This window comes from Eleginops maclovinus, chromosome 2 (genome assembly GCF_036324505.1).
Source record: "Eleginops maclovinus isolate JMC-PN-2008 ecotype Puerto Natales chromosome 2, JC_Emac_rtc_rv5, whole genome shotgun sequence".
NCBI classification, from domain to species: domain Eukaryota; kingdom Metazoa; phylum Chordata; class Actinopteri; order Perciformes; family Eleginopidae; genus Eleginops; species Eleginops maclovinus.
The window spans coordinates 19826060-19853431 of record NC_086350.1 but is presented as its reverse complement, the minus strand read 5'-3'; the positions used below and the strand labels follow the sequence as shown (position 1 = coordinate 19853431).

Genomic DNA, 27372 nt, shown 5'->3' with positions numbered 1-27372 from the left:
TTCTTATCAGGAGATGCAATACAAGGAACCAAAACGCGAGGTTCCCCTTTTTTTTAAAGGGGCCCTATTATGCTCTTTTCAGGTTCATACTTGTGTTTTGTGCCTTTACCGTGACATGTTTACAGGCTTTAATGTTTAAAAAGAGTTTTATTTTTCTCGAACTGTCTGTGCTGCAGCACCTCTTTTCACCCTCTGCCTGAAACCAGAGCCCCGTCTGCTCTGATTGGTTAGCTCGCCTGCTTAGAGAACCATTTACATGGACAAAAACCTTCATACAACATAAGGCCCCCTTTTTAAAGTAGCATCACAATGACTGCTTTGATTAACCATGATAACGCATTGCAAGTAAAGTTATTCAAACAGTTGTATATAATAACTAACAAGCAAGAACCCCATACCATATTTAATCGATTTATTTTCATTGAAGGTACACTTTAAGACTGTAAAGTGCATCAATTCTCAAACCTTTTGGGGACGGTGAGGGATGAGAGCATACAAATCTGGATATACGTTCAGATATTACAGACGGGAAGTCTTGTGCTCTTGTATCTTTATTTGACTACTGAGAAGAGGAAAGAGTTGGGGGGGGGGGGGGAGAGACTCAAGTGAACACCAGCAATGAGCAGGGGAGTGTCGCTGTCACACTGAAGAATCCAGGTTTGATGTTAGTGGGAGAGAAATCTCAGAAAAAAAATACGACCTACCTACTGCTTCTTAGCTGACAGTCAGGATACACATTTGTGCTACCTTTATTTTTTACAGATCATGCTTGTCATACTCTATAAATTACTTTAAATATTAAAATTAATTACAGCATTAAAAAACATTTACATTTCTCGCACCAGTTTGCTGTATCTGTGATTGTTCCGCGTTCGCATCTTTGTAGAAAAACTTGATGATCCCGGTTTGTCTCTCAAATCCTCATTTTTGAATGACTATCATCCATCAGTTGTAGGCCATATTAAATTACACACGATTAAACTGCTATTTTAATTCTAACAGCACCGTCTGGGCCTTAGGGATGGGCGAAGTATGACAATACATATTGAGAGAACTTAGACATGTATGAACATATTAATTTGTTTCTAAAAACGTAGCTTTACATTTAAAAGGTGATCTTATTTTACAAATAATTGACCTATTTGTAAATTTGTCAGGAATATGGCAACTCAAGCTGCAAATACAGCTGTAGTCTTTATGGCTCTGGAGAGAAAATCTGAGAATGACGTCATCAGGGATATCCTGACTTAGGATTTAGACTATTTATACCAGACAGCATCGGTGGCAATCAGGAAAGGCTTAATGGTGGTCTATTGGGTTGCATCATGGGAATTGTAGGCCTAGTTTGTACTAGGGGGTATCTCTGCTTCTGCTGCTTCTATCTGTCTTGCAGTCCTCCAACATTACTTGAGGTGTGATAAAATAAATTGCTTTATGTTGCAAACCAATGAGCAGGACTGACTTATTGTACTTATACAGGTTTTTTGATAAAATGTGATGAGGCCCTTTTAAGTCAATTTGATCTATAAAGCATTTTGTAGGTACATTTTTTTACGAGATCACAATATGTATTGCCATTATGATTTGTTTTACTATGGTCAGTGGCCTAAATATTGGTTACTCCTTTAGCTTAATAGAAAACACAAACGGGACTGGGACATTGAAAAGCAGACAGATCAGCCAATGTGCAACCAGATTTTGGGTTAATAGTGATGAATTGTCACTGAGGGGTGTGAAAGGGAGCTGGGACCATCATTATCCAAGCACACAGTCATTTTCCCAGTTTTGGATCCATCTTCTCAAGCAAAGAAAAGGTGGGGAACTTAGACATTTTCTATGTTATCAAAACAACATTTGGGATTGATTTCTGTACAACACATTTTCCTTTTTTGAAGAGGAACAAAAAAACATTTATACTGTACAGTTACAGAGTTGAGTCACAGCACGGGCAGGATCTGTCTGGCTCTCATTCACATCCCATACAGAGCTGGGTGAATCCACTGTGGTGGCTCAAGAGGAGCTGACTCAGATCGAAAGTAGGAAGACCGAGTTTGAGCTGTCTTTAAGAGTGCCTGTTGGAGGGAAGTCACTCAATCCTGACAGCTCTAGTGTTGACTGCACCAGACACAACCTTTAGTAATCCAGCACGGCTCTAGCAGTGAGTCAGAAGTCCTTGTGTGAAAAAATCCAGGAAGAAACGGAAGTATATCCAGCACTGATTATGTTCTTATCTTCAAAGGACAGCATGGAGAGTGTTCGTTTGTATTTTGTGCTTGCAGTGCACATCTTGTCTTTCTTTAGCATCTCAACAGCAGTTAGCTTGTAGTTAACACACTTCTATGAGCTATCACTACTCGCTTCTTGTGTGTTGTTGTTGTCCGTCACGTTGGCGCTGCCGCCGTTGGTCTCAGGGCATTCAGGCACCTCTCCCCTCACTGCCACTCGGATGACTTTCAGCCAGCGCTGCTTGATCTCTTCGGTTTCAGCGGCAAAGCTGTGGATGGACTTGGACTGGGTCAGGCGGAAGAAGGCGGGGGGGTCTGTGGGCCGGGCACTGTCGTCCACAGAGTAGCCCAGCAGAGGGATGGTGCACTGGGCCTTCACGTCCTGAGGAGGGATGAGGAGAGTGTTGCATGTATGGATGGATTTCAAACGCAAATTGGTTATCAGATGTATGCTTCATGTTGTTGGTGTGTTACCTGTGGAGCTCCGTAGAGATACAGCACCAGACACTCCTTCTCGGGGATGACGCACCACACTTTCTGCCCAGCTTTGGTCTTCTCACAGTACTGCAGGAAGCCACACATGATGCTGCTGCCTGTGAACTGAGCAGCTTCGATCTGCAAATTAGCAAACGATAAAAAAAAAACTAGTTTCAAATGCAATCTACATTAATTATTTACAAAATGCTTATCATGATCCCAGCACTATGTATTTATGTATCATTATATCGTCTTCACCTCCAGGATGCCTTTCTTCTTGCCCTCTGCGACCCCTGCTCCGGACAGAATGCGGTAGCAGTCCTTGCAGACTTTGTTCGTCTTGTTGTTGTCATATTCAAGTTCCCACTTATGGTCGGAACATTTCCAGCACACCACCTGCAAGAAAGAAGAAGAAGTTAATATCAAAATATATCAGCTCTAACAAAAACCTACCTTTAAGAAGAATATAATTAATTCAATATTCAGGAGCTATTCTAAACCACTAGGCATACATTCAATTAAATGATCTTATTTGATGATTTAAGCATATTTTGGGGCGTTTTGCGTTTTGACTGTGTGAGTATAACATGGAAGAATATTTCATCTTCCAGACTTTGAATACCACATTATTACCCATATCTATCAAATGTATCTTCTTTATTTTTGACACTTTATTTATTGGCTTTTTCCAACATAAAACAGTGGCAGGAGGGAAAACAGAGTGCAATTGCAGCTGCAGTGAGAAAAGAGACAAAAAAAAACCAAGGGGAAAAAAAATACAATGATATTAAACAAATACTGAATTACAATTAAAAAAATATATATCATGAAAGAAACTGAAAACCTTTAAGACCAGTGACGAAAAAACATGAAAATGTTGCAACAAAATCCATAAGTTTATGTTAAAAAGGCAGGGAGTGTATTTCAAAAAAGTGAATTTTCAAGTGTTGAATATTAACTTATTACCCCACATATGACTTTGGGTTGAGAGATTTTTTTTATTTAGGAGCAGAAGTGTCTGTTGTGTCGAAACTAAAGTAGCTTGCTGTGTATAATTCTATTTCTAAGGATGTTTTTACCATGTATGCCTAAGTAATGAATACATAAAGGAAAAAAAGAAGCAGCGAGTGGCTGTTTTATTCATATTGGACTATACTCATCAACAGTTGTTTCTGCATTATGCCTAACATAACAGCATCAAGATGACTTACATATCCACAAGCTCTGCAGTGGTGCCTCCGCCGTGTCAGTGCATTGAAAGGCTCTTTACACTTCATACACATTGTCACTTCATTGTCGCGAATCCAGCGAGGGGCACGCTTCCCCAGCTCTGCGTTCTACACAAAAAAATAAAGACATACTGAGTGTAACAGCGCAGAAAGGCGTGAAAACTTTTCTGTGTGTTCAGCTTTGATGTGACACTGACCGACACTTCCTCTGCGTCTTTCAGTGCATTCTTGAATGACTCGTTTTTCTGCTGGAAGATCTCAATGGTCCTGTGGAAAGCCTGTAGTGACACAAACAGCAACATGTTACATTCAAACACATTCAGTCAAACAGGATAATAACATTATTTTGATTATACTATCCGTACCTTAATCCAGTCTGCCTTGTCCTGCTCTGAGCTGAGGAGAAAAATAGCCACAGTGAGTATACATTATATAAAGGTATAGCCAAGTTTCATTTTCAGGCAGAGTTATGATGACATATTCAGTGATTTAAAGCAGTGATTCTTAACCGTAGGGCCGCGGCCCAAACTTGGGCCGCCGGCACTACCTAGAGGGCCGCAAAACACTTTCAGTTTTGCACTTGTGGGCCGCAAGAGCCGCGGGACTGCATAGGTTATCAACTGAAGACACCACCAGAGATATGTTATCCATGAGAAGCTCAGTTACAATGCAGCTTTCGACCACGTGGTGGCGGTAATGCATCAGTCAGTTGTTTAACAAGCTGCAATAGACAGAGAAGAAGACTGTCTTTTTCTCTACGCTAGATATATAGCGATATATTTAATAGATAAATCAAATTATGGAGAAGTTTTTAAAAAGGGAAAATTGACGAACATCGTGCCGACCCCCCCACAAAAGAGTACATTTTTGCGTCGGTACAATCCCGATTATATAAAATACGGCTTCGTAAACGGAGGTACCGAGGCAGTGCCGAGAGCCCAGTGTGTGTAGTGTGGGCTAACGCTGTCATCTACAGTCTGTAGACTACAGACCAAGCACCAGACGCTCGTGGGAAAGCCGGTGGAATTTCTCAAAAGAAAAGAAAATGGGCTGCAGATGCAGAAAAGGTCGGTCGTGTCACTGACTGGCAGCTCCAAATGTGCACTGAAAGCCAGCTACCTCGTAGCCAGACGTGTGGCACAGAGCAAGAAGGCGTTCACCATAGCGGAGGAGTTGGTTCTGCCTGCCGCTGTTGATATGTGCCGTGAGATGATCGGAGAGGCCGCTGCAAAGAAGCTGCTGACCATCCCACTGTCAAACGACGCTGAGTCATATGAGATATCGCGGACATGGCCTCAGACATACAGCATCAACTTCTTGAAAGAATAAAAAGTAGCCAGTTTTTCTCTTTACAACCAGACGAGTCCACGGATGTCACGAATGCTGCACTGCTGCTGGTTTTTGTTTGCTATCGCTTGGACAGTAGTTTGCACGAAGACATACTGTTTTGTGGAGAGCTACCAACACGTACCACGGCTCAGGAATGTTTCCGCTGCGTGGATAACTACTTCACTGAGAACGGCCTGGACTGGCAGAACTGTGTCGGGGTGTGCAGTGACGGTGCAGCATCAATGACTGGCAGGCATCAGGGTGCACCATAAGCTAAATGGACACACTGTTTTCTCCACCGTGAAAGCCTTGCATCAAAAAAGTTGTCACCAGATTTCCACCAGGTGATGGACGTAAGTGCGAAAACCATAAACTTTATTAAAAACAATGCTGCGAACTCCAGATGTTTTGCTAAGCTTTGCGAGGACATAGAAGCAGATCACATCCAGATGCTGTATCACAGTGAAGTGAGATGGCTTTCAAGAGGACTAGAAACCTTGAAACCTTGAAACCTTGTTTGAACTGAGGAATGAGGTCTTCTCTTTTCTCACTGAGGAAAACAATCATCTTGCACAGTACGGTACTATGCCAACACAATGTTCACAGCAAAACTTGCCTACCTCTGTGACATTTTTTCACTGCTGAACCAACTGAACATCTCACTTCAAGGAAGAAACAACAAATATGTTGCAGACAAAGTTCAAGCTTTGTCTGCACAAAGCAAGAGGAAACTTGCTTTGTGGACCAAGAGGGCAGAGGAAAAGAGGATGGACATGTTTCCACGTTTGTCTGACATACAAACTACTTTCCTGAGGATCTACTTTCCTGAGGATCCCAGAGAGGGAAACATGTGGATTTTGGACCCATTTTCAGTGGATCCCACTAAAAATGATGTTGCTTTGCCCTCACATCTGGAATCCCAGCTTCTGGAAGTTTCCACTGACAGCACTTTAAAGTTGCAGTGGGGCAAACTGGACCTGGGCTCCTTCTGGATTGCTGTCTCAAAGGAGTACCCATGTCTTGCACTGAGGGCCGTGAAAGTCCTTCTCCCATTCACGACTACATACCTGTGTGAATCAGGATTCTCCATTGTGGCCACAACCAAGACCAAAGCCCGAAACAGACTCAGAGCAATGCTGGAGGCTACTCTGAGAGTGAGCCTTTCCCCCATTCCACCCAGACTGGATCTGATTATGTCTCAGAGGCAGGCCCAAATGTCTCATTAAGAGGTGAAGATAAAAAAGGGAGTTGTATTACTGTTGTTCATTGTTGTGATTATTGTTGTTATTGTTGATTTGTCAGATATAAAGATTCTTCTGGTTCTGCATGCCTGCTGAAGCAATTGTCAAATGACTTCGCAGATTATAAGGCTATAGTTTCATTTGCACTTTATTTCAATTTTATTTACAGTTTATTTCATTAAAAAAATATTCATATTATTTGAATGTATTTATTTTGTCACCTTTTTACTGATTGATTGATTTATATATATATTTGTAATTTTTTTATTATAAGTAAAATCTAAATATTGGTCCTTTTTTAATTAAAAAGCCTGACTTGATCCTTTAAAAAAAATTCTTGTCCCAGCTTGATTTGTGCCAGGAATTATAAGCCTGTTCAGTGGCTTGATGTGTGTGCAGGTTTACATACACATGTCTAATAAAAGTCTTTGTGATGATCTCATTTTATCATGTCATTTTATTTGACAAGGTTTTTGCTTGTTAAACTGTAAGTGGATTTGGTTTATTATTGAATACAAATCAAACCGTGAGTGAGGTCAATTAAACCTATACAGTGTAAATATTTAATGGTCCCCGGGCCACTTTGTACTATAAAAATTGGGCCTCAAGGTCAAAAAGGTTAAGAACCCCTGATCTAAAGGATTTAAATACGGTGCTTAGAAGCGCTCATTTATGCAATATTCATATGTTGTTCACTTCATGCGGGAGGGCCTAGGATGTTTTGGCAATTTTATACAAGATTTATGGAGGCCTTCAGAGGAAAGTGATTAAAAATAATTCTGATGATTGAAAATTATTTTTAATAATGATCCAAACAACTTATCTCCGGTGTTTATGACTTGAGAACAAGTTACAAATACGATTTTTTTCCAGCTGCTTTTTTAGTTTTTTGTGTTTGTTGTTGCAATACACACGTTAGCCACAAGAGGCTAAGGTGCACCACTATAATGATCTAAAAGGGACTCAAACTGTTCACGTTCCCTAGCTAAAAGTCCCTCCGAAAAATAATATTTCATAACTTGCTAACACACCATGACTGTGTACCCTTGTGTTAAACGGGCATCGATCATTTTTTCTTAGATGAAAAACAGGATCTTAGAAACATCAAAACATTTTGTTTCCCTGCCCGTTTCAGATATGCAAATATATACAATATTTTATAATTTTATAATTATTAACCTGACAACCTGAACCTCAACTGTTTGGCTACTTTTCTACAGGTTTAAACATAGGAGATACAACTTTTTAAACTGGTCACCAGATTTTCCATTTTCGTCTCAAGGTGTCCGTATAATCTGCGTTAACACTTTGATAACCTTTTGTTATGTTAGGGATGTTTCACTCTAAAATGTACCTGGCCTGTAGCTCCAGCATCCTCTCCTTCCCAGACACCTGGAAGGTATGAGGGTAGTCCTCGTTGGTAGTCTCCAGGACTTTAATGCCGTCGATGCCGATCCGTGTCCTCACTGTGTACTTAGTCCCTCCCAGACTGAATTTAGGCACGCAGTACAACAGCATGTTGTTGAACTGACAGAAAAAGGAAACACAGAAGTTAATTCTGAGTATGGATCAGTGCATTGTTGATATCCAAAGGGGGCCATCTGAAACACTGCAGGTAACCTGAATTAAACAGATGGGATACATTCATGCTGAAGTTAATAAGAAAAAAACCCGAACGTAATCACATTATCTCGCAATCTAAGTGATTTAGAGTTTTCTCTATATGCCCCTGATGCACTCTCACACAGAGGTGTTCCTGGCTCGAAATGATTCACTTGTTTCAATTGGCAAACCCCCCCCCTCAGCATGTTTCCCTGCAGCTCCCCTCATTACATAAGAAGATGTTTTTGTAGATGGCAGTTTCTCTCACCAGGAAGAGGTACCGCTCCATGGCCGAGGTGTTCCTGGCTGCCAGCTTCAAGATGTGGCCCTCTTTAATGAACTCGTTTGAGGGGTTTACAATGTCCTCCTCCTCACCCAGCATCTCGTAGATCTCCATCAGTTTCTTCAGATTCTCCTAAATTAGGAAGGGGATTTGTGTTAGTTTGATATTAATATGCCAACGAAATTAAGAAATTAGTTTAAAATGTCTGTACTTACAGATTTACGTATAGCACTGTTTGAGTGAGTAGCTGCTGTGGCGATTATTTCTAGTGATTCTAAGAAAAAAATAATTGATTACATTATTATAGTATTACAATGTGCTCCTTGAAGTGGAAATGTTCAGTATTTGGACTTACTCTCTGAGTCTTGCCGGTCAGAGTCGTCCTGAGGCAGCTTCTTCAGATAGTCTTTTAGCAGCATCTCGTAGCGAGGGACTCTCTGCACGGGCTCCAGCATGTGATGCTGAAGCGTCAGGCTGCCACAGGCCTCCTGACTCTGTCCAGGAATAACAAAAAAAACTTGAGTTTTGACAAATATATAATGGAATATTCAAAAAGACAAAAGAGTGTTTTTCACACAAGTAAAACACTTAAGCAAGAGTCTGTGTTCTTATGTTCGGCTGGCAGTACCTGTATCTCCTGAATGATGCCCTTGAATTGAGGTGAGCGATCAGTCCAGTGTTTCAGCAGCTCCATGGCTTTTTCAAAATTCTTCACATATTCTGCATACATCTTGAGGAAGGGTGTGAGTTTCAGCAGGATGTCTCCAATTCGAGGTGTGGACGCCCTGCAGGGTGCAAGTAAAGGAGGAACATTATTTTTTTGGAACTAATCTTCATCAGTAACAGCAGCTTTATACCTCTGCTACAAAGCTTACAGGTGAATTATTGTTGAAAAAAATATATCCTATTATTTTTTAAACATTAACCCTTTGGCTTCCTGCTCATGGACAAACTTCATCTCGAAATAATTTGTTCAGTCATCAAAGACAAGTTCAAAGATTTCAAAACAAAAACAAGTAGTATAAAAGTTATAGTATTATTGTTGTAATTTTCCTTTTATACTATTTTTTTAATGTTCTAGTTTTTAAAAGTATTATAATAATTATAAATGAATCCATGTATTTCATTTATTAACAGTTTATTTTATTTATTAATTTGTAGAATTCAACTATTTATTGGACTTACTCAAACAACATGGCAAAATTGTCTTTGATAACGAAGCTTCACAATAAAATGTAATGTTTGAGATAATTTGAGACTTGAAATATATTTATTATATGATGAAAGACAGGCTGAGGCTCACCATTCCCCCATGCGTTTCTCCAGATCTGGAAGCAGAAATTGGCTGTGAAAGGCATGGATGGAGACGATGTTGGAGAAGATGTTCTTCACAACGTCCACAGGGAACGTTCCTTTATTTGCCTCCTCCATCAGCTTAGTACAGAATATCTGTAAAGAGTATAACACATACAACTGGTGAGTGACAAATAATTGAAAGAGAACATGTACTGTGAAATCTAAAAACCTTTAGTATGCGAAAAAGAGTAGTTTCTCACCTGGTCCAACAGGTTCAGTCGCGCTACATAGGCCTTCTCTGTGTGCAAGAGCTCGCTGGCAATCTTAAACAGCTTCTGTTCATTTGTCTCCTAAAAAATCAGAGGGGACATCAATGAGATGAGACGTTGTTTTAAATAAGGTCTGATTATGATGAGTAACTAAAGTGGGAAAGTGGGTTTATTCTGTTGAAATGTGTGGTCTGCATAATGAGCACTTTAGTCTGATATTTCTTTAATGATGAGTCATTGGTATGGTCATCTTAAAAGAAAAGGGGCTGTATAAAATAGACCTGAGATGGCTGAAGAAAATGCAGAAGTGTCTGTAGCACATCTATTGTTTCAACTCAGTATTCATTCCAACATCCTTTCCACTTGCAAGTCCCTGTTTGGTTCAGGTCTCTCATCTCATTAAGATGCTGGATCAAACAGTCATAAGAGGAATGTTCTGCATTTCACTGCAAATCATGCATTTACTGTGTTGATTCCGTGACACGTCTGCTGTTTGAGAGCAGCCCTTTAAATCCCATCTCACTGTTGCTGCATACAGAAGCATGTAGCACTGGTGTGTGTGCTCCTTAACTTGCAGGGCTTTAAGAACAGGAATTGAAAATATGGAAGAAGGGAAATGGCACCAAATGGAGGGAGACATGTCTGACAGTTTTGTGTGTGAGAGGCCAATTGGTTAGAGGAACATAACTGTAGAATGTACTTAACAATAACTTCACAAATGCATACTAATGTGATGAAATGCCACGACAGATTAACACCACAATGACCATGCAGAAGAATATTTCGTAATATTTATAACCACATCCGAAAGCAGTATCGTCCCCTTAGATTATCTGTACGTTATCAGCCCTTATAAGTTACTTTAATCATGTGTCGATACATCCATCGACACATGATTAAATACATGCTAATGCTTTCCTCGGATTCTAAATAACTTTTTAAGACAAATGGAAAAACAAGATACCACTGCAGCATTATCAGTTTATCTGGCTGTTTCTCTATGTGTTTGAGTTAAATTATTACTATATATTTTTTTATTGTATTCTCTAACTACTGACAAAATGTCTCTGTGTTGGAATTCAACAGACACTGGAATGGCTGCCATACGTGTAGAGATAAAGATTTAACAAACATTTGTTGTGGTCTCTTATTTTTTTCCGGAGCTGTATGCATGTTTTTTTATAGAGAAGCAGTGTGCACTATCCCGCCCCCCCATGTTTCACATGTCTATAGTGGGTAGCAGTTCCACTAACAAGTGAAACTGCATAACCTATACTTTTACTTTGCACATAGTAGACATCTTCAAAGCCTTTTTGTGGCTCAACAGCAGAATGACATTTGCATCACGTGACAACACGTGAGGCAATTGTGCCTAGTTTTGACCAGTAAAAAGAAACAAAAATGATATCTGCTGCATCGATTTTGATCTTTTTTTTTTATTTTGATGTTTCCTCTCCTATTACATAGAGACTTTTGTTTCTGATAAGACATTGACTGACCCTAGCTTGAGGTATTTATAATTAGTTGACAATCCCAGAAACCAAGGGGCAGGGAAGGTAGCTGAGACACGAACTCAGCTGCTCAAGCGCTGGACATCTGTTCAGCCTTTGCAGTAAATAACTCCTCTTAAACACACACACACATCCACACACTCTGGTAACTCTACCTCGACAATATTAGAGTAACCCCGGGTTGAGTTCAGAACATTGAATTGCCCTGAGAGCCAAGATGATAAATAACTGCTGACTGTTGCTGCAGAGTTAAAGCACCAACAAAGCTCTGCCTGGCTGTGAAAATAAAGCTTGAAAAAAACTATTTTTTTTCCAACAAATTAAACGTACCTTCTGCTCGATGCTTCCTTCTTCATTCTTGTGCTCGGTTTCTATTTTAGTCCCACTGTCCTTATTTTCAGTTTGGCTTTCTTCGACAGTCCTGTCTGTCTGTGGAGGTGAGTGATCACCACTCTGTTCACTGCACCCCATATCTCCGTTTACCAGCGCCGTGGTTTCTGTCCTCACACTGTCATTGTTCTCTTCCTGGCTGTCCTCCTTGTCCTTGTGCTGCTCCATCTGAGCTAGCACCCCGTTGGCTGCAGGTTTGTGTTCATCCTCGGGTGAGGCCGGTTTGGAGGAGTGGTTCTCCTTAGGCCTGTCTGTCTCCGACTTCTTTGGGTAGGCGCAGTGAGCCGGGCTGCTGTTGGTCGACTTGCTGATCTGTTTGAGCGGCGAGCCGTCTCTCTTGTTCTCTGAGCCGCTGCAAGAACAGAGAAAAAAGGCAAAGGAGGAAGTCAGTCAAGGGCACGAAAAATTGTTAAAAACATCCGAGGATAAAGAACTACAGGAATGTTTTTAGTAGCTTCTCGATCCTGCACAGGGAGAGTGGGGCATGTTGCTGAACAGGGAGCTTTTGCACTTGAGTGTGAGAGTTAAATATAAAACTCCCTCCTGTCTTACGAGGTTGCTGAGAGCTGGTGTAATGCAGAGGAAGTGTGTGTGTGTGTGTGTGTGTGTGTGTGTGTGTGTGTGTGTGTGTGTGTGTGTGTGTGTGTGTGTGTGTGTGTGTGTGTGTGCAGAGTAAAGATAGAATAGAGGTACAGTAATGAGGAGGAGAGCTACAACACGGGTCCCTTGAGGTGGATGCTGTCCTACTTCCAAGGAGACCTCTACTATGAATGTGAATGAAACGGGAAAAACAGTTTGCCTGAGATAATTTGAAACGCAGCACAGGAATGGAAGCTAGATTAAGACACACAATGCCATCATTCAGCTACTCTACATCCTGTACCAGCAGTCAGTCCAGCTGTTTCCCTGTAAATCACCCTCAAGACCTCCGAAAGCAACAACCTACAGTTTAGCAGCTTATGTATCTGAGCTTCGCTTTGCCAAATCTCTTCTACAACTGGTCACAAATCAGATCAAGTAAAAAAAATCCTTCGAGCATCACTGTTTCTAGCAAAAAACAAGATATATGCAATCTAACCTTTATTGGTGCAAAAAATAACCAAGCAGGTGGGTTTTTTTCAGACTTGGTGATGCTCGATGTTGCGCTGAATGTCACTGTCCGGTAGAAACAGGAAGTATGTATAAATAGAGGAACAACAACAGGCTGGTGAAACACTCTACAGATGAATCACTTTTTGTATGGTGCACCTGAGAGTGTGTGAAACAATACAACCAGAGTAATGACACGATAAGCGACTCAGAAATACCGTTTAATACTGTTTCAGAAAAGAACACACTTTAATAGTGCTGCGTGATATGGAAAATAATCAAATGTCATAATTTTTTATATCTTGGTATCAATATTGCAATGATTCTGTAAGATTCACTATCCAAAACTATTTCCACAATGAGTTTTTTAATACACAATCATCAGTTCATCATGTGGATACATACAAGAAAATGACATTATTCTCTCTTTAAAATCAAGAAAAGTTAACCCTTTAACCATTATGATATCCAATATCTAAGACAATAACTAGTCTCACATCATGTTATCCTTATAACACTAATAAATTAGTCAGGTCTACACAAAACTTCACCCTGTAGTTTCTTGTTGCCACAGTATGTGCACCGGTACATGAGGAGAGTTTAAAACAGGCTGAACAAGACAAGAATTAAGAGCAGCTTCTCTTGCCATGTGGCTGTTCTCTAAGGCAGCCGAGTGCCATGTGAACCAGATTAGTATATTAGTAGGCTAATTCTGTTTTCCAAAGCTGCGGGCCTTTCTCTTCCCAGGGCCACCAGAGGGCTAATCCCTCACAGCCCCCGCAGAGTCTGAATAAAAAAAGATACAACCAACTGCACTGATTAACCTCATGTCAACACTGGCAAAAAGGATGGAAGGTGTGGAAAAAACCTGGGATTCTGCTTAGATTTCATAATTATTTTTCTTCAGGGATCCAGACCTAGAATGAGTGTGAATATGATTCTGAGTGGGCATGCTACTGAATATTTTTACGCTCTACGTAATGAGGAGTTTGGACAAGGGGCCTTATTGTTGTTCTTTTAACTGCTGTAAATGAGCCTCTCCTGAATATACAAGTTTGTAGCTACAATCATAACCTGTAATAAAAGCAGAGAACAAAAAAGTACGAAGCACTGCTTTACAAAATCCAATTTATGTTAAAGCACCACCAACAGAACACTTTAATCCCCATACAACCAAAAGGCTATAAGACGAGTCGGGACCTCCTACCTTATTCTCCTTGGCTTCATCTCCAAACACAACCTGTCCCACAACTGAATGAGCAGCGCTGTTTCCCCCCGCCTGTACAAATCTCCTTTCATCCCCTTTGCTTGGCTTGTGGAGCTCGGGCTTATCTCGGCTTGTTCTGTCTACTCGCCCGTGCTGCTATCAGTGAGTCAGGCTGAAGACTTTAATCGAGGCACTTCTGCTTTTCATCTTTGAAATAACCGGCCTTAGGAAACGTTGGGAAAGACTGAGTTTTCCGTCAGCTGGGATGACGACAGCCTGAATGAGGCTGTTTGGTCACAACATCTAGTAAGTGACGTAGACAGAGTTATACAACAGGAACCCCCTCCAAAACAGAAATTAAAAGCTGGACACAGGCGAGAGGTACTTTCACTGAATGATATGACAGATCATAGGAAATGAGCAATTCCTAACAAACTTTGTTGAATGTGAGTCAAAACTACACACACAAACAGAGTGACAGTAACTAGTAAAGAGCCTCTACCTGTTCTCCTCAAAGCGGCTGATGAGGTCTGAGACTTTGGAGTGTTTCTCTCTGAGTTTCTCCCGGTTTACAGCACTTCTCCCTCCCCCTCCCCCTCCTCCTCCTCCCTCATCCATCCTCTGTTTTAGTGGTAGTTTCTGTATGCGGCCTGGTGGCGATGTCAGGTCCGTCACCGGGCTCTGGAGATGTGCTGGCTTTGGAGGCACTTTGGAGCAGAAAAAGGAAAAGTTACTATTTAAGATGCTGGTGGAAGGTGCCTTGTATTTTACTCATGAGGGAACATTTATTTGCATTGCGCATTTGGGCCTGAAGAGGGGGATATAAGCTACCCCAACATACACCATACAATGCACAGAGCTATCTATACTGTATGTAATAAATAAGGGACCCAGCTCGGTGTAGAATAACAGAGCACTTTCACTTTTGCAAAGTGTTAGGAATTTCCCTACATGATTTACAGCAGCACAAAGAATGAAGCTGTGTAAACTGTCTTACCGGAGTAGAATGATTTACTGATGTCAAATAAAAGAGGAATGAGGCTCAGGGTTCACCTATCCCAGGTTCGCTTACATAACTGTATTCCTGTTTTCACCATTTCCCTGAGCACATGTGGAGTCAGATACTGTAAGGCATGGCTATACTTATGGGCTATATCAAAGCAGGAGAAGGTCACAGGAGACGGAACGATCATTGTGTAGGTATCAATACTTTCACATGGCAATTATAGTCGGATTTGTGTCTGCTGAGCCCCCACCCTGTGGTTAAAATTATGTGGGGAGTCGTTGTGTACCTTGCGGTTTAGACAACAGCCGAGCCCTGCTGCTAGTGCTTCTTCCATTGACTCCTCTCCTGCTCTTGTCAGGTGTTCCCCGGCCTGCCCGACTCAGGCACGCATGCACACTGGGTGTGTTGCTTTGTCTGCACGGTGGGCTAGTGCCTAGAGCTGAAGGACAGAGAGAGAGGAAGAGTAAGCAAACTTGACAACATTCCTTTTTTCCCTTGAGGCAGAGGACAGTATGGATATGGAAGAGAAGGAAGGTAGATGGGGAATAGCTAAGCACAGATCCCCAGTTGGCCTCACTTTAACAACAATATACTCTTCATGTTCAATATATACAGTGGAGGAAATAAGTATTTGATCCCCTGACAATTTAATTAGTTTACCCACTTACAAAGACATGAACAGTCTGTAATTTTTATGGTAGGTTTATTTTAACAGTGAGAGACAGAATATTAAAAAAAAATAAATCCAGAAATGTACATTAAAAAAAAGATATAAATTAATGTGCGTTTCATTGGGAGAAATAAGTATTTGATCCCCTTGCAAAACACAACTTAGTTCTTGGTGGAGAAAGCCTTGTTGGACAGCACATAGGTCAGATGTTTCTTGTAGTTGGTCACCAGACTTTCTATGTGATGAAGGTTCGGAGACTGGCAAGGCCCCTCCATCACCTTAATGGGCTTCTTCTGAAGCCACTCCTTAGATGACTTGGCCGTATGTTTTGGGTCATTGTGGTGCTGGAAGACCTATCCATGTCCCATTTTCAGTGTCCTGGCTGAGAGAAGGAGGTTATCAGCCAATATTTTACAATACACGGCCCCCTCCATCCTCCCCTCAATGCGGTGAATCGCCCGGTCCCCTTAGCAGGGAAACGCCCCCAAAGCATAATGTTTCCACCTCCATACTTGATGCTGGGGATGGGGTTCTTCGGGTAATAGGCAGCATTTCTGTTCCTCCAAACATGACATGTCGATTTGGTGCCAAAGATCTTGATTTTGGTCACATCTGACCACATGACCTTCTCATAAGTCTTCTCTGAATCATTCAGAGGTTCATTGGCAGACTTCAGACGGCCTGTACATGTGCCTTCTTGAGCAGTAGACCCTTGCAGGCGCTACAGGATTTGAATCCGTTACTGCATAGTGTTACCAATAATTTTCTTGGTGACTGTGGTCCCAGCTGCCTTCAGATCATTAACAAGTCCATGTAGTTATTGGCTGATCCCTCACCTTTTTCATGATCATTGATCGTGGAGACCCAGACCAAGGACGATTGATGGTCATTTTGTGCTTCTTCTATTCTCTAATAATCAAACCAGTTGTCTCTTTCTCACCAAGCTGCTTGTTGGTGGTCTTCCACCATGATCACAGACCTGTCTTTGGTCTTCGGTGGAGAGGTTGTAATCTGATTTATTGACTGTGGACAGGTGTCTTTATCGAGGTAACGACTTGACATTAGGAGTACTTTCTTAAAGCGAGAGTACTTATTTAACCAGTCCGTGGGATCCAGCATTCTTGTTGGTTGCAAGGGGATCAAATACTTATTTCCCCCAATTAAACGCAAATCAATTTATATCTTTTTTTTATGTACATTCCTAGATTTTCTTTTTTTATATTCTGTCTCTCACTGTTAAAATAAACCTACCATAAAAATTACAGACTGTTCATTTCTAAAATATTGCACAAATGCTTACTTTTAGCCTTTCAAATATGCAGGTGTCTTTCTTTTCTCTGTTACCCATCATACTAAGGGGAATATCTTGTTGATATTGGACGGAGAAAACACAAATAATCGATGATTCATAAAATAATCAGCAGATTCATCACTAATGCAAAAAATATTTGTTAGTTGCGGCCTTACAAATAGAATATCATCAAGTATCACAGGCACCAATGATGGTATGGCAGATGCTAGTATGGCACAGTCTTATCCTTTCTTCGTATGTAACTATATTTAGTTATTTAGAACATTCCGATTCATGCAATGGAGGAAATTCAAACATATTTTGAATCTTTAGACACCTAATACTGTGAGTCGGATTTTAGCTGTTAAGGAAATGTTAAAACCACCAGTAGTTAAATGTGCTAAATCTATTTATTCTTGGCTTCAAGGCTGTAAATAATAATCAAAACTTTCAGTCTTGGTTTGCATTATTCAAACTCAGCTAAGAAAACTAATAATAATTTAAGGCCTAAGAGGAAGCTGTGGTTTTACAAAAACAAGCTAAGTGTGTCCAATAAACTTAGAGATCATTCCTAATGATCTCATCCCCATTCATACAGGCATACTGTTTATATTCATTACTGTAAATATGTTTATGCTAAGCAGCTGCAGGCTTAATATTGAAGAGTGTCAGAGAGTTGAGTTGATTATCGAGCTAATGATCCGTTTGATGATCAGCTCCGGAGAGGCTTTAACGGAGCAGCTGGACGCAGATGGTACAGCCTCAGTGTTTAGATAGAGCAGAGTGATTTAATGGAGCGACAGACACAGACTGGCAGTGTTTACAGTATCCTAAATACACTCTCTCTGACCTCACGGCACACACACACACATACACATACACAACACATACACATACACATACACGTACACGTACACGTACACACACACACACACACACACACACACACACACACACACACACACACACACACACACACACACACACACACACACACACACACACACACACACACACACACACACACACCACACACACACACACACACACACACACACACACACACACACACACACACACACACACACACACACACACACACACACACACACACACACACACACACAGAACATGTGTACTTAGGCAAATGTCCCTATATGGATCTACATAGCAAAGAGCCAGGAGTCGTTCTCATTATCTTACAATGAATTAGTCCATTCATTTCCATTTAAGGTGGTCACTTACATGGGTGTGTGTGATTTCACAAGTGGCACTGATGCATGGGTTAAGAAGCAGAAATCAATGTGGCTTTGCACTTGGTTACCTTGTTTGGATAAGTAATGTGAAGTGGAACCCTAACAGGGTAGAGCTTCAAGGATACATCTTGCCAAAATCTGAAATTCTGAATTGCATTTGTATCTGTCTACAGTATGTCTACAGAAAGTCTACAGAAAATCATGTTGTCCTCAGATTAGCCCACAGTGAATATGAAAGGAGAAAAGTTCCATCCTACAATATAAATCAGTGATAACAGGTCTTAATTTCTTGATAGAAACATTCCAAAAATAGATCAAACTAAAAGCATTTCTGCTTCTAAGGCCGGAGTTGAATGTCTTTTCATGACGTCCATCATGACATCCCAAAAAATGTTGTTATTGTGGTCGACAGCGGCTCTTCTTCCTCCGCAGGCAGCGGAAGTTCAACATGGACTCCAGGATACTCTACAACTTCTACAGGTGCACCATCGAGAGTATCCTGACTGGCTGCATCACCGCCTGGTATGGCAGTTGCACCGCCCTCAACTGTAAGACTCTACAGAGGGTGGTGAAAACTGCTCAGCACATCACCAGGACGGAGCTGCCATCCATGGAGGACCTCTACACCCAGCGGTGTAGGAAGAAGGCCGGTAGGATATTAAAGGACCCCCATCACCCCAGCAACAATCTGTTCTGTCTGCTGCCGTCTGGCAGACGGTACCGCAGCATCCGGACCAAGACCACCAGACTCAGAGACAGTTTTATACCACAGGCTATAAGACTGCTGAACTCCTGAGCTGTGTGAATGTCTACTCACATCTGTTTATAGTACACATATATATATATATATATAAATATATATATATATACACACATATATATATATATATTTATATATATATTATACACATCTGCCATACATATCTGTTTATAATACACATATCTATATATTATACATATCTGCCATATACATCTCTTTATACGTAATATATGCATCTGTTCATACCTCCTCATTCAACAGTGTAAAGTATTTAAATCATTTCAATGTATTCCACATATGTATATATGTCACATCCTCAAATCTTTATTGTTGATATTGTAAATATTCTTCTCTCTTTTTGCACTATTTTATCTATCTTATTTGCACCATGTATGTTGAGTTGTTAGAGGAGCATGGGATATAAGATTTTCATATGCACAGCATATACGTTGTATATGACCAATAAAACCTTGCAACCTTGAAATATGAATATCATTTATGGTGCTGTTAGATTCATGCTGGACCTAATGTTCCTCCTTTTGTGTATGCGAAGCGTACAGTTTATGACCTCAATACAAACGTGTTTTTTTTTTTTAAAGAATTGTTTGGGCAGCCAGTACCTTTAATACAGTGAGAAATGGGGAGATAGAGGGGCTGACTTGCAGCAAAGGGTCTCAGGCCAGATTCAAACCTGGGTCCACTGCATGGGGATCCAACCCCAGTATATGGCCTCCAGCTCTACCCACTGAGCCCAAATGTTGTTTTTTAAAAGCTGAATGACAACAAAGCAGAATATTTTGAAAAACATGTAATATAGATATTTTTTCAATACATTAACTTTTAGACTTTACAGCGCTCTGGATTAATTGGAAACGTCTGGACCAAAACGAGTTGGAAATAATGCTATGCAGCCACCCCAAGAATCTTACTCTACAAACATTATAATACAAAATGAATAGAAATAGAAATACTGGGTATAAATAGAATTAATACACATCAAATGATGTTATTTGAAACAATTCTTAGATTTATCAACTAGTTGATTGACCAGCAGAGCTTATTAAATTAACACACATTACTAAGGTCCATTTCTCACTGATTGTCTTTGTCTTTGTGAATTGATAGATTTTTAGATCCTATATCATTAGAAGACTATTCTAAAATGTCAGCTTAGGCATTATGAATTGACATTGAACACATTTTTTTTTGTAGCAGCCCCTTAAGTAAATGAACCACTGCTATCTGAGTGAAAACATATGTCCTATATACATGATGTGCCATTTTTAGTTTGTTTACTGACATTTTACTACTATGTGCCAAAATGGTAAATGAAGCCCCTTATTTATTTTCCCTACAGTGATCTTTATCTTACCAATCCTGAAACAGTAACAGAAGAAAATACCACAGAATCACATAGTCACAGTTTCTATTTTTAAAAACCTGACCGTAATTAAAGACAACAGCTCTAGCAACTGTCTGACTGGAAACGGTCCCACACTGTGTTTGGGAGAGCCGACCTACTAAAAACGGACCCAAAAATTACCAATCAATTCCGAAAGCGGCCTCAGGAATTTCTCTTGATTATGTGCTTGGCTTCCACCGGTGGCCACATTAAGAGATTATAAGAAAACATCCACTTATGCACCATATTATATACATATACGGCTAAAAATGAATTCCCCGCCTGCAGATCATGCACTACATTTATCGTGTTGGATTGCAGGGGGTCCACCCTCCACAGCCTGGCTCTGTCTACACAGGTTGTTATTAGCTATGTCAAACACCAGTCCCTCGCCTGTGAATCTGCTTACAGGCTGGAGGATTGCACTTGAACCCAAGCAAGTGGTGCAGGTATTTTAAGTGGTTGCTGTTAAAGCTTAGAACATACAGATGTTATAGATACAGGAAGTACCATTTGGAAATCTTTCTGCCAATTGCTTAGAAACTCATTGTAGTTATGATCAGACTAATATCTTTCTACTATCTTTACTCCCTTATTTGATTCATTTAATGGGCCATATTATGGTCATTTTCACGTTTAATAATTGTATTTTGTTGCTCTACTGTGACATGTTTACATGCTTTAATGTTCAAAAAGTGTTTTATTTTTCTGAAAATGAGAGCCCAGTCCACTCTGACCGGTTAGCTGGCCGGCTCTGTTGTGATTGGTCAACTGCTTTGAGATGTCCCACCCCTTAGCCTATCACGTACAATGTGTTGGTGTGCTCACCAATAAAGCACCAAAGTAGCAATGTCACTATGTTTCAGAGTAAACAAAGGACTACAATCAAGGTTTCAGGCAGGGCGAGGGGTGTGTGGGAGAGAATTTGGGGATTTTAGCCTTTGCAGACCATCTACATGCACTCAAACCTATAACACAGTATACAAAAGAGAAAACGCAAAAAAGCAAATAGGGCCCCTTAAGGCACTGAAACGAGCCATTTCCCTTGTAGTAAAAATAGGATAAACTTCCTTTCTCAGAAGTGTAATGCTGGGCAGGAATTGCTGCTCCTTGCAACACACTCATTCTAGCATCTTCTCATTAAAGCTGACAGGTCGCCACGTAGAGTGAATTAGTAGCAGCCACCACCCTGCAGAAACACTTCGACACTTTTTCTCCTCCTGTGTGAGATGGGGAAAGAGCCCTGATGTCTGAGACTTGTTTTTGTGGAAGATAGAAATATGTATAAGAGGAACTAAAGCTGGGCTGGGACACAGCTTGCTATAACATCAATGACATGGAGTCATTATCACAACTTCTCTCTCATAGGTCATCTGCGTTGCATAGAAACCGAAAACAACGTCGCAGCGATGCTTCAATCAAGGAAGTGCAACTCTGAATAGTCTAACTCAGTCGACATTTGGTTCCGTCTTAGTTGGAGGATGGTCAGACTTGTTGCCATGGCAACCAGCCCATTAGCTTTTGAAGATGCAAAACATTTACTTCACTGCTGAGTGGACCGAGCCTGAAGGCATCTGCTTCCATCTCAATAAATCCAAAGCTGCGGCACAGCGAGTACGAGAAATAAGAAATGCTCTTGTAAAGGTCAGGTGTCTGCAGCAGTGTAGATGAAATAACGACTTTCAAAAATGCTGCTTTTCAAAGCAACAGCGTTTTGGGTTTTCACAAATATTCTCTTTTCTTACCTAAAAAATGAAAAGCATCTCATGTTAGTGTGTGAGTATATCCAGGAGACAGAGCTCTCCAACAAACATCTCCCCTTTCAAAGAGAATCTACTTTCTGAGGTTTACCTGAGCTCAGCGTGCTATATGCAAATGTGTGTGTGTCTAATGTTTGTGTGGCACTACAGCTTTAAAGACATCACCCCCCCACAGCCCTCCAGCTCTGCCACATCACAGCAGAACAGGAATGAGTTTTCTGGAAGCCAGCAAAGGAGACTGAAGGAATTTATCACTCAGACGCAAATTAATTTTTTTTGCAACAAAAAAATAAACAGTGTCTGAAAATACTTAATAATCTCAACTAAAGCCTAAAAATAGTTTGATTCCAGGGAAGGCAAGGTCTGTTGGTTTGTTTGTCCGACACTTTGGTCTTAAGCATCACAAACATTGGATGGTTTGCCAATTTTTACAATATATACAGTCATGACCTGTACGGAATTGTATGGCACTTTATCTTAAAGTTGTTGAAGTATCTCAGTCTGAAGCAAAGTGGTCGACCAGGCTTTTTATTCATCTCTAGCAAGGGTGGTTTTAAAGTTGAGCCAGTTACCCTGTAATGTTAAGACTGGATCCCTCTCTGGCCCCCCGCACTATGGCGAATGTTTTCGTAATCTATTTATTTACAACTGCAATGATTCATGATTTTATTGATACCCTTTTATTTTTTGATAATCAATTAACCATTGCTTTCAGCCTCAAATATTGAGATTTCGTGCTTTTCTCCATTTTATAGTAAATATATTTGGGTTAGAACGGAAGATAAAAACACATTCAAATTCCTCTAAAAATATAAACAATTATTACTTGCAGCCCTTTATTGTTGTGTTAATTGGTATATACATATTGTTAGTTTTTTGGATGATCCTCCTTTTTAAATCATCTAAATCCACCACCTATCTCTAGAGCCACAATGTCTAAAGAAGAGACTATATGAGCTTTTTAACAACACACTTAAATATAGCACTTTAAGTCCAATGTCTCCAGCAGGAACTGTTCTTTAAGAGCAAAGTGAAGCAAACCTCTTGCGCAGGTGTAATATTTATCCAATCTCCATTCAGCCTTAGTCAAACACTGTTAAGCAACACATTTCTACCTTATGACACCATTACCCTCCCCCGAAGTGTTAAACCTGACAGGTTGCCTGACCTGTTTGTCGTACAAACCCCCGAAGCAAAATATATGCTGAGTGAGAGTTTCAGGTAAAAACAGAAAAGACACACCTGTTTGTGCTGCAGTGCGTCTCCACCCTGCCAGCAGACGGATTGACACAGCCTGTAACTAGGGCTTTGTCTCCTCGCCTGGTGACTCCACAGGCGCGATATATCAAAAGGAATGTCTGAGAGGACGCTTTACAAATTCTGCTTCTTGTTTTATAAATGGCTTGATGTATTACAGATCGTGTACGTGACTTCTACAGAGCGCAGCGATGTCAAAAACACCAGAGAGGGAGATGGCTAAAGTGCACAGCCATAGCCACACTATCTTATCTGGATCAGCAAGTTGGTTAAAGTACAGACGGGAAAGAAAGTCAGAGCTTGTTGACATGTGAAGGCTATTTGTCATATGAAAGGCTCTGCCAGTGTTACAGAGTAAACATTGCGACACTGTCTTCCATAGGCAGATAAAAAAAGAGCAGGTCAACATGAGAGCATGGGAGCTGAGTGGAGCCACTACTAGAGTGTGACTGTATCTTTTTTTTAAACAAATTCTAACAAGAGAAGAGAGAAGCTTACACTCATGGAGAGACAATTCAAAAGAAAGATGCAATGAATTAACTCACCCTACAGTTCGAGACGGACTGGTAGCATCCTCAGTGACCACACTGTGTGTGTGAGAGTGTGTGAGTCCCAGAAGAGCTCTGAGTTTGTGTTCAGTGTAATCCTCCCAGGCTGCCCCACCGCTCTATCACTCAGCTCAGAGAAGGACTCACAGAGCAACACAAGACTCCTCCTTCAATCTCTCACACACACCCCCTATTTAAGTGGCTTTAAAAAAAAGTACAAAGCCACACACACACCCAGAAGTTCACAACACACAACTCTGGATCTGCACATTTAAAAGCTACAAATCTACAAACAGGATCTGTGGCTAATTAACTTTAGCTTGCACAGCTCTTGCAGACACAAAGGGACAAACATATTTTCCATCTTCCTCGTTCTTTTATCATAAAAGGAGCAAACAAATAAAGCCTCTTGCAGTGTGAAACCACACTGATATGAGCACAGGCCACTTCTCCTTCTGCCTGATTATTCTGATCAATGATTAACAAGCACCACAGTAAAGCAGCCTGCAGCGCTACGCACCACTTCTCTCATCGGCTTGCTAAAATCTAAATGAAGCCCAAAGCCTCTGATCTATTATTTTAAACAGTCACGCCATCAACTTCTCCTCCTCAGGCACATCTCCTGAGCAAATATTTAAGACAAAAAGCCAAAACATTGGTGAAAAACTGAGCAATTCAACAAAAACAAGTGAAAAGTAATGCTAACTCTGGTTTAATCTGGTAAAATCTACTAAAAACAAGTGAATTCAAATGACAGATTTACACTACGTTATACTATGAACGAGAAGTACCGTTTGCAGAAGTATCAACAGGAAACTGCAACATTATATCGTCTGTGTTCTCCATCTGTGGTGTGAGCAGAGCTGGTCCCTGGTGTCTTTGACGGTCAAGCTCAGATGTGCGCGCTTGCTCTGTTGACTAACTGCTGATGCAGTGTTTTATATCAACTTTAAACCATCACAGGGTTCAAAGAATACATGAATACAGGAAGCCTAAATATAAGACCCTGTTCTGGTCATCTTGCTATCTGTGGATATGTGAAAGCCTTCTGTAGAGGCACACACACACACACACACACACACACACACACACACACACACACACACACACACACACACACACACACACACACACACACACACACACACACACACACACACACACACACACACACACACACACACACACACACACACACACACACACACACACACACACACACACACACTGCTGGTGTTGTGTGTCAGCAGAGCAGGATTATAAAAATGACAGGCATTCCATTAAACTGGTTCGATCGGTAGACAGTACATGCATTGCATTCCCTTCCTAATGCCTGTTCTAGGAACTACTTAGAGTAGTTAGGTACTTTTCATATACTGTACATGAAGTGAAAATGACAACATCCTGGATGATGGTGCAATTGTGAGCAAAACTGCACTATCATGCTCACCTCTCAGTGGTGCAAACATAAATTGGTGCCAATAAATACTTGACGCAGCCAACCTCCTATAGCCTTATTGTTGGCAGGGTCTCACTGCCGGCGTCACATGCAGATAGGAGTTTCTGCTGTCATCAGACTCAGAGATGCAGCCAGTGGCATCTGACCTCTGAATTTAAACAGGTGCTACAGACCTGCTCTTCCTTTCACTGTCTATTATATTTGTCAGTTTCCTAAATTTAAGTTAGTTCAGATAACACAAGGATAATTATTTGGTAAACCCATTTTGGGTATTCCTTAATAAAAGGATAGGCTCTGTAATTGAATATGGTTAGATTTCATCATTAACTAATTGTGTAGCTAGAAACAAATGATTGATTAGCCTTTTACATTTTAGTAAAGTAATCTATTTTTGACGGATACAAACAGATCTCTTAACCTTCACATGCATAAATTCATGCATGGCAGAAGAAGCAAGGTTTCTCCAGCAGTATTAACCTGGGCCTCGCATCTCAATTAAGGAAACCTGTTTTTTCATGTGCATTAATTCTAAGTGACTACCAAATACCAGAAAAGGTTCCTTAAGGGCACGTGCTCACACATGAATTAGCTTAAAATGTGGTGCTGACACAGTAAAAAGGAGAAAACAACTCTCATGCAAAAGACAAAGTGACTCAAACTGCTGCTTCACACTTTAAACAAACACACGCAAGCAACACACAAACAGAGACAAACAAAACACAGTTTATAACGTAAGGGCCCTACATCACTCAATGAGATAACAGCTTGTGTCTAGCTCTGCACAGAATTCATTGTGTCCACCATGCTGGTACAAAAACTGGTGTGTGAGTGACAGACAGGGTGACACATGACCATTTCCACCAGGCGTGAGGATTAGCCATTTCTGTTAAACTACCCAGACTTTCTTCAGATTAACACAGCCCCATCCTCTAATCCAAGGGCCATTGTGAGATTAGAACCCCTGTCTGCTCTGAACCAGGAGGCCCGGGAGGGGGGTGGTTACAAAGACGGTCTGCCTTTGTGATGAAAACGAAGATGGAGTGTCGGAGGAAAGTAATAGGGAAAGGGAAGTGGAGACATGGGATTAGAGAGGAGAGAGCACTGGACACAGTGGAGTTATTTCACAGGGATGAACTGTTAACAGATACCAAGGTCGGAAAGTGAGTTGATGATCAAAATAGACGAGCACAGAAAAGACTGACAGATGGAAGAGCGATGAAAGGAAAGACAGATTTTGAGGAGCGAATGAGACACAGTAAAGAGAAAATGAGAAAAAGGGAGAAATAGGCGGAGACTGGGGATGGAGGAATGCATCCATTCATCACCTGTGAGCCACACTCACACTCACACTCACACTCACACTCACACTCACACTCACACTCACACTCACACTCACACTCACACTCACACTCACACTCACACTCACACACACACACACACACACTCATACAGCAGAGGCCAGCAGCTTCCTCCACCACACTGCTGCAGGGAGGCGACTTCATGCTTCCCCTCACTGCATCCTTTCTAACCACATGTCTTCACGGCAGTTTATTTCTATTACATCATCTGATTTGGTGAAGTTTAGAAAGGACCAAAAGGCTTGAAACTCTAACCATGCTATTTGACTTTAAATGCAAACACGTGCAGCCCTCCTGCTGTGAATCAGAGATGGCGGCTGACAGGAAACAAAGCTTTGCATCTTAAATTGGCTTGTGGCTCTACTAGCTCACACACATCAAGAGATAAGGGTCAAGTAAAGCGTAAGACTGCATCACGAATGCAGACAGGAAACCACTGTCATGGTTAAGATTCAAA

The 27372-nt window shown here is 40.9% G+C and overlaps 1 protein-coding gene across 9 annotated transcripts in view; it reads right to left on the bottom strand.

Annotated features, from left to right (window-relative positions):
* Window positions 1-397: 397 nt before the first annotated feature.
* The window catches only part of fgd4a (FYVE, RhoGEF and PH domain containing 4a), a 59460-nt gene continuing 32485 nt past the window's right edge, over window positions 398-27372 (bottom strand). For 5 of the 9 annotated variants that reach the window (XM_063900768.1, XM_063900776.1, XM_063900761.1 and 2 more), the window contains 16 exons: window positions 15441-15593; window positions 14651-14855; window positions 11793-12204; window positions 9943-10032; window positions 9690-9835; window positions 9015-9171; window positions 8742-8880; window positions 8602-8660; window positions 8372-8518; window positions 7856-8028; window positions 4297-4327; window positions 4129-4209; window positions 3914-4039; window positions 2961-3098; window positions 2700-2840; window positions 398-2607 (listed from right to left, as the gene is read on the bottom strand). In XM_063900768.1, coding sequence (XP_063756838.1) covers window positions 2338-2607; window positions 2700-2840; window positions 2961-3098; window positions 3914-4039; window positions 4129-4209; window positions 4297-4327; window positions 7856-8028; window positions 8372-8518; window positions 8602-8660; window positions 8742-8880; window positions 9015-9171; window positions 9690-9835; window positions 9943-10032; window positions 11793-12204; window positions 14651-14855; window positions 15441-15593 — 2468 coding nt within the window. In that variant the 3' untranslated portion in view covers window positions 398-2337. Of the gene's footprint in view, window positions 2608-2699; window positions 2841-2960; window positions 3099-3913; window positions 4040-4128; window positions 4210-4296; window positions 4328-7855; window positions 8029-8371; window positions 8519-8601; window positions 8661-8741; window positions 8881-9014; window positions 9172-9689; window positions 9836-9942; window positions 10033-11792; window positions 12205-14148; window positions 14609-14650; window positions 14856-15440; window positions 15594-23535; window positions 23554-24095; window positions 24224-24889; window positions 24960-27372 lie in introns of those variants that run through there. The other 4 variants (XM_063900785.1, XM_063900801.1, XM_063900810.1 and 1 more) reach the window with 4 other exon arrangements.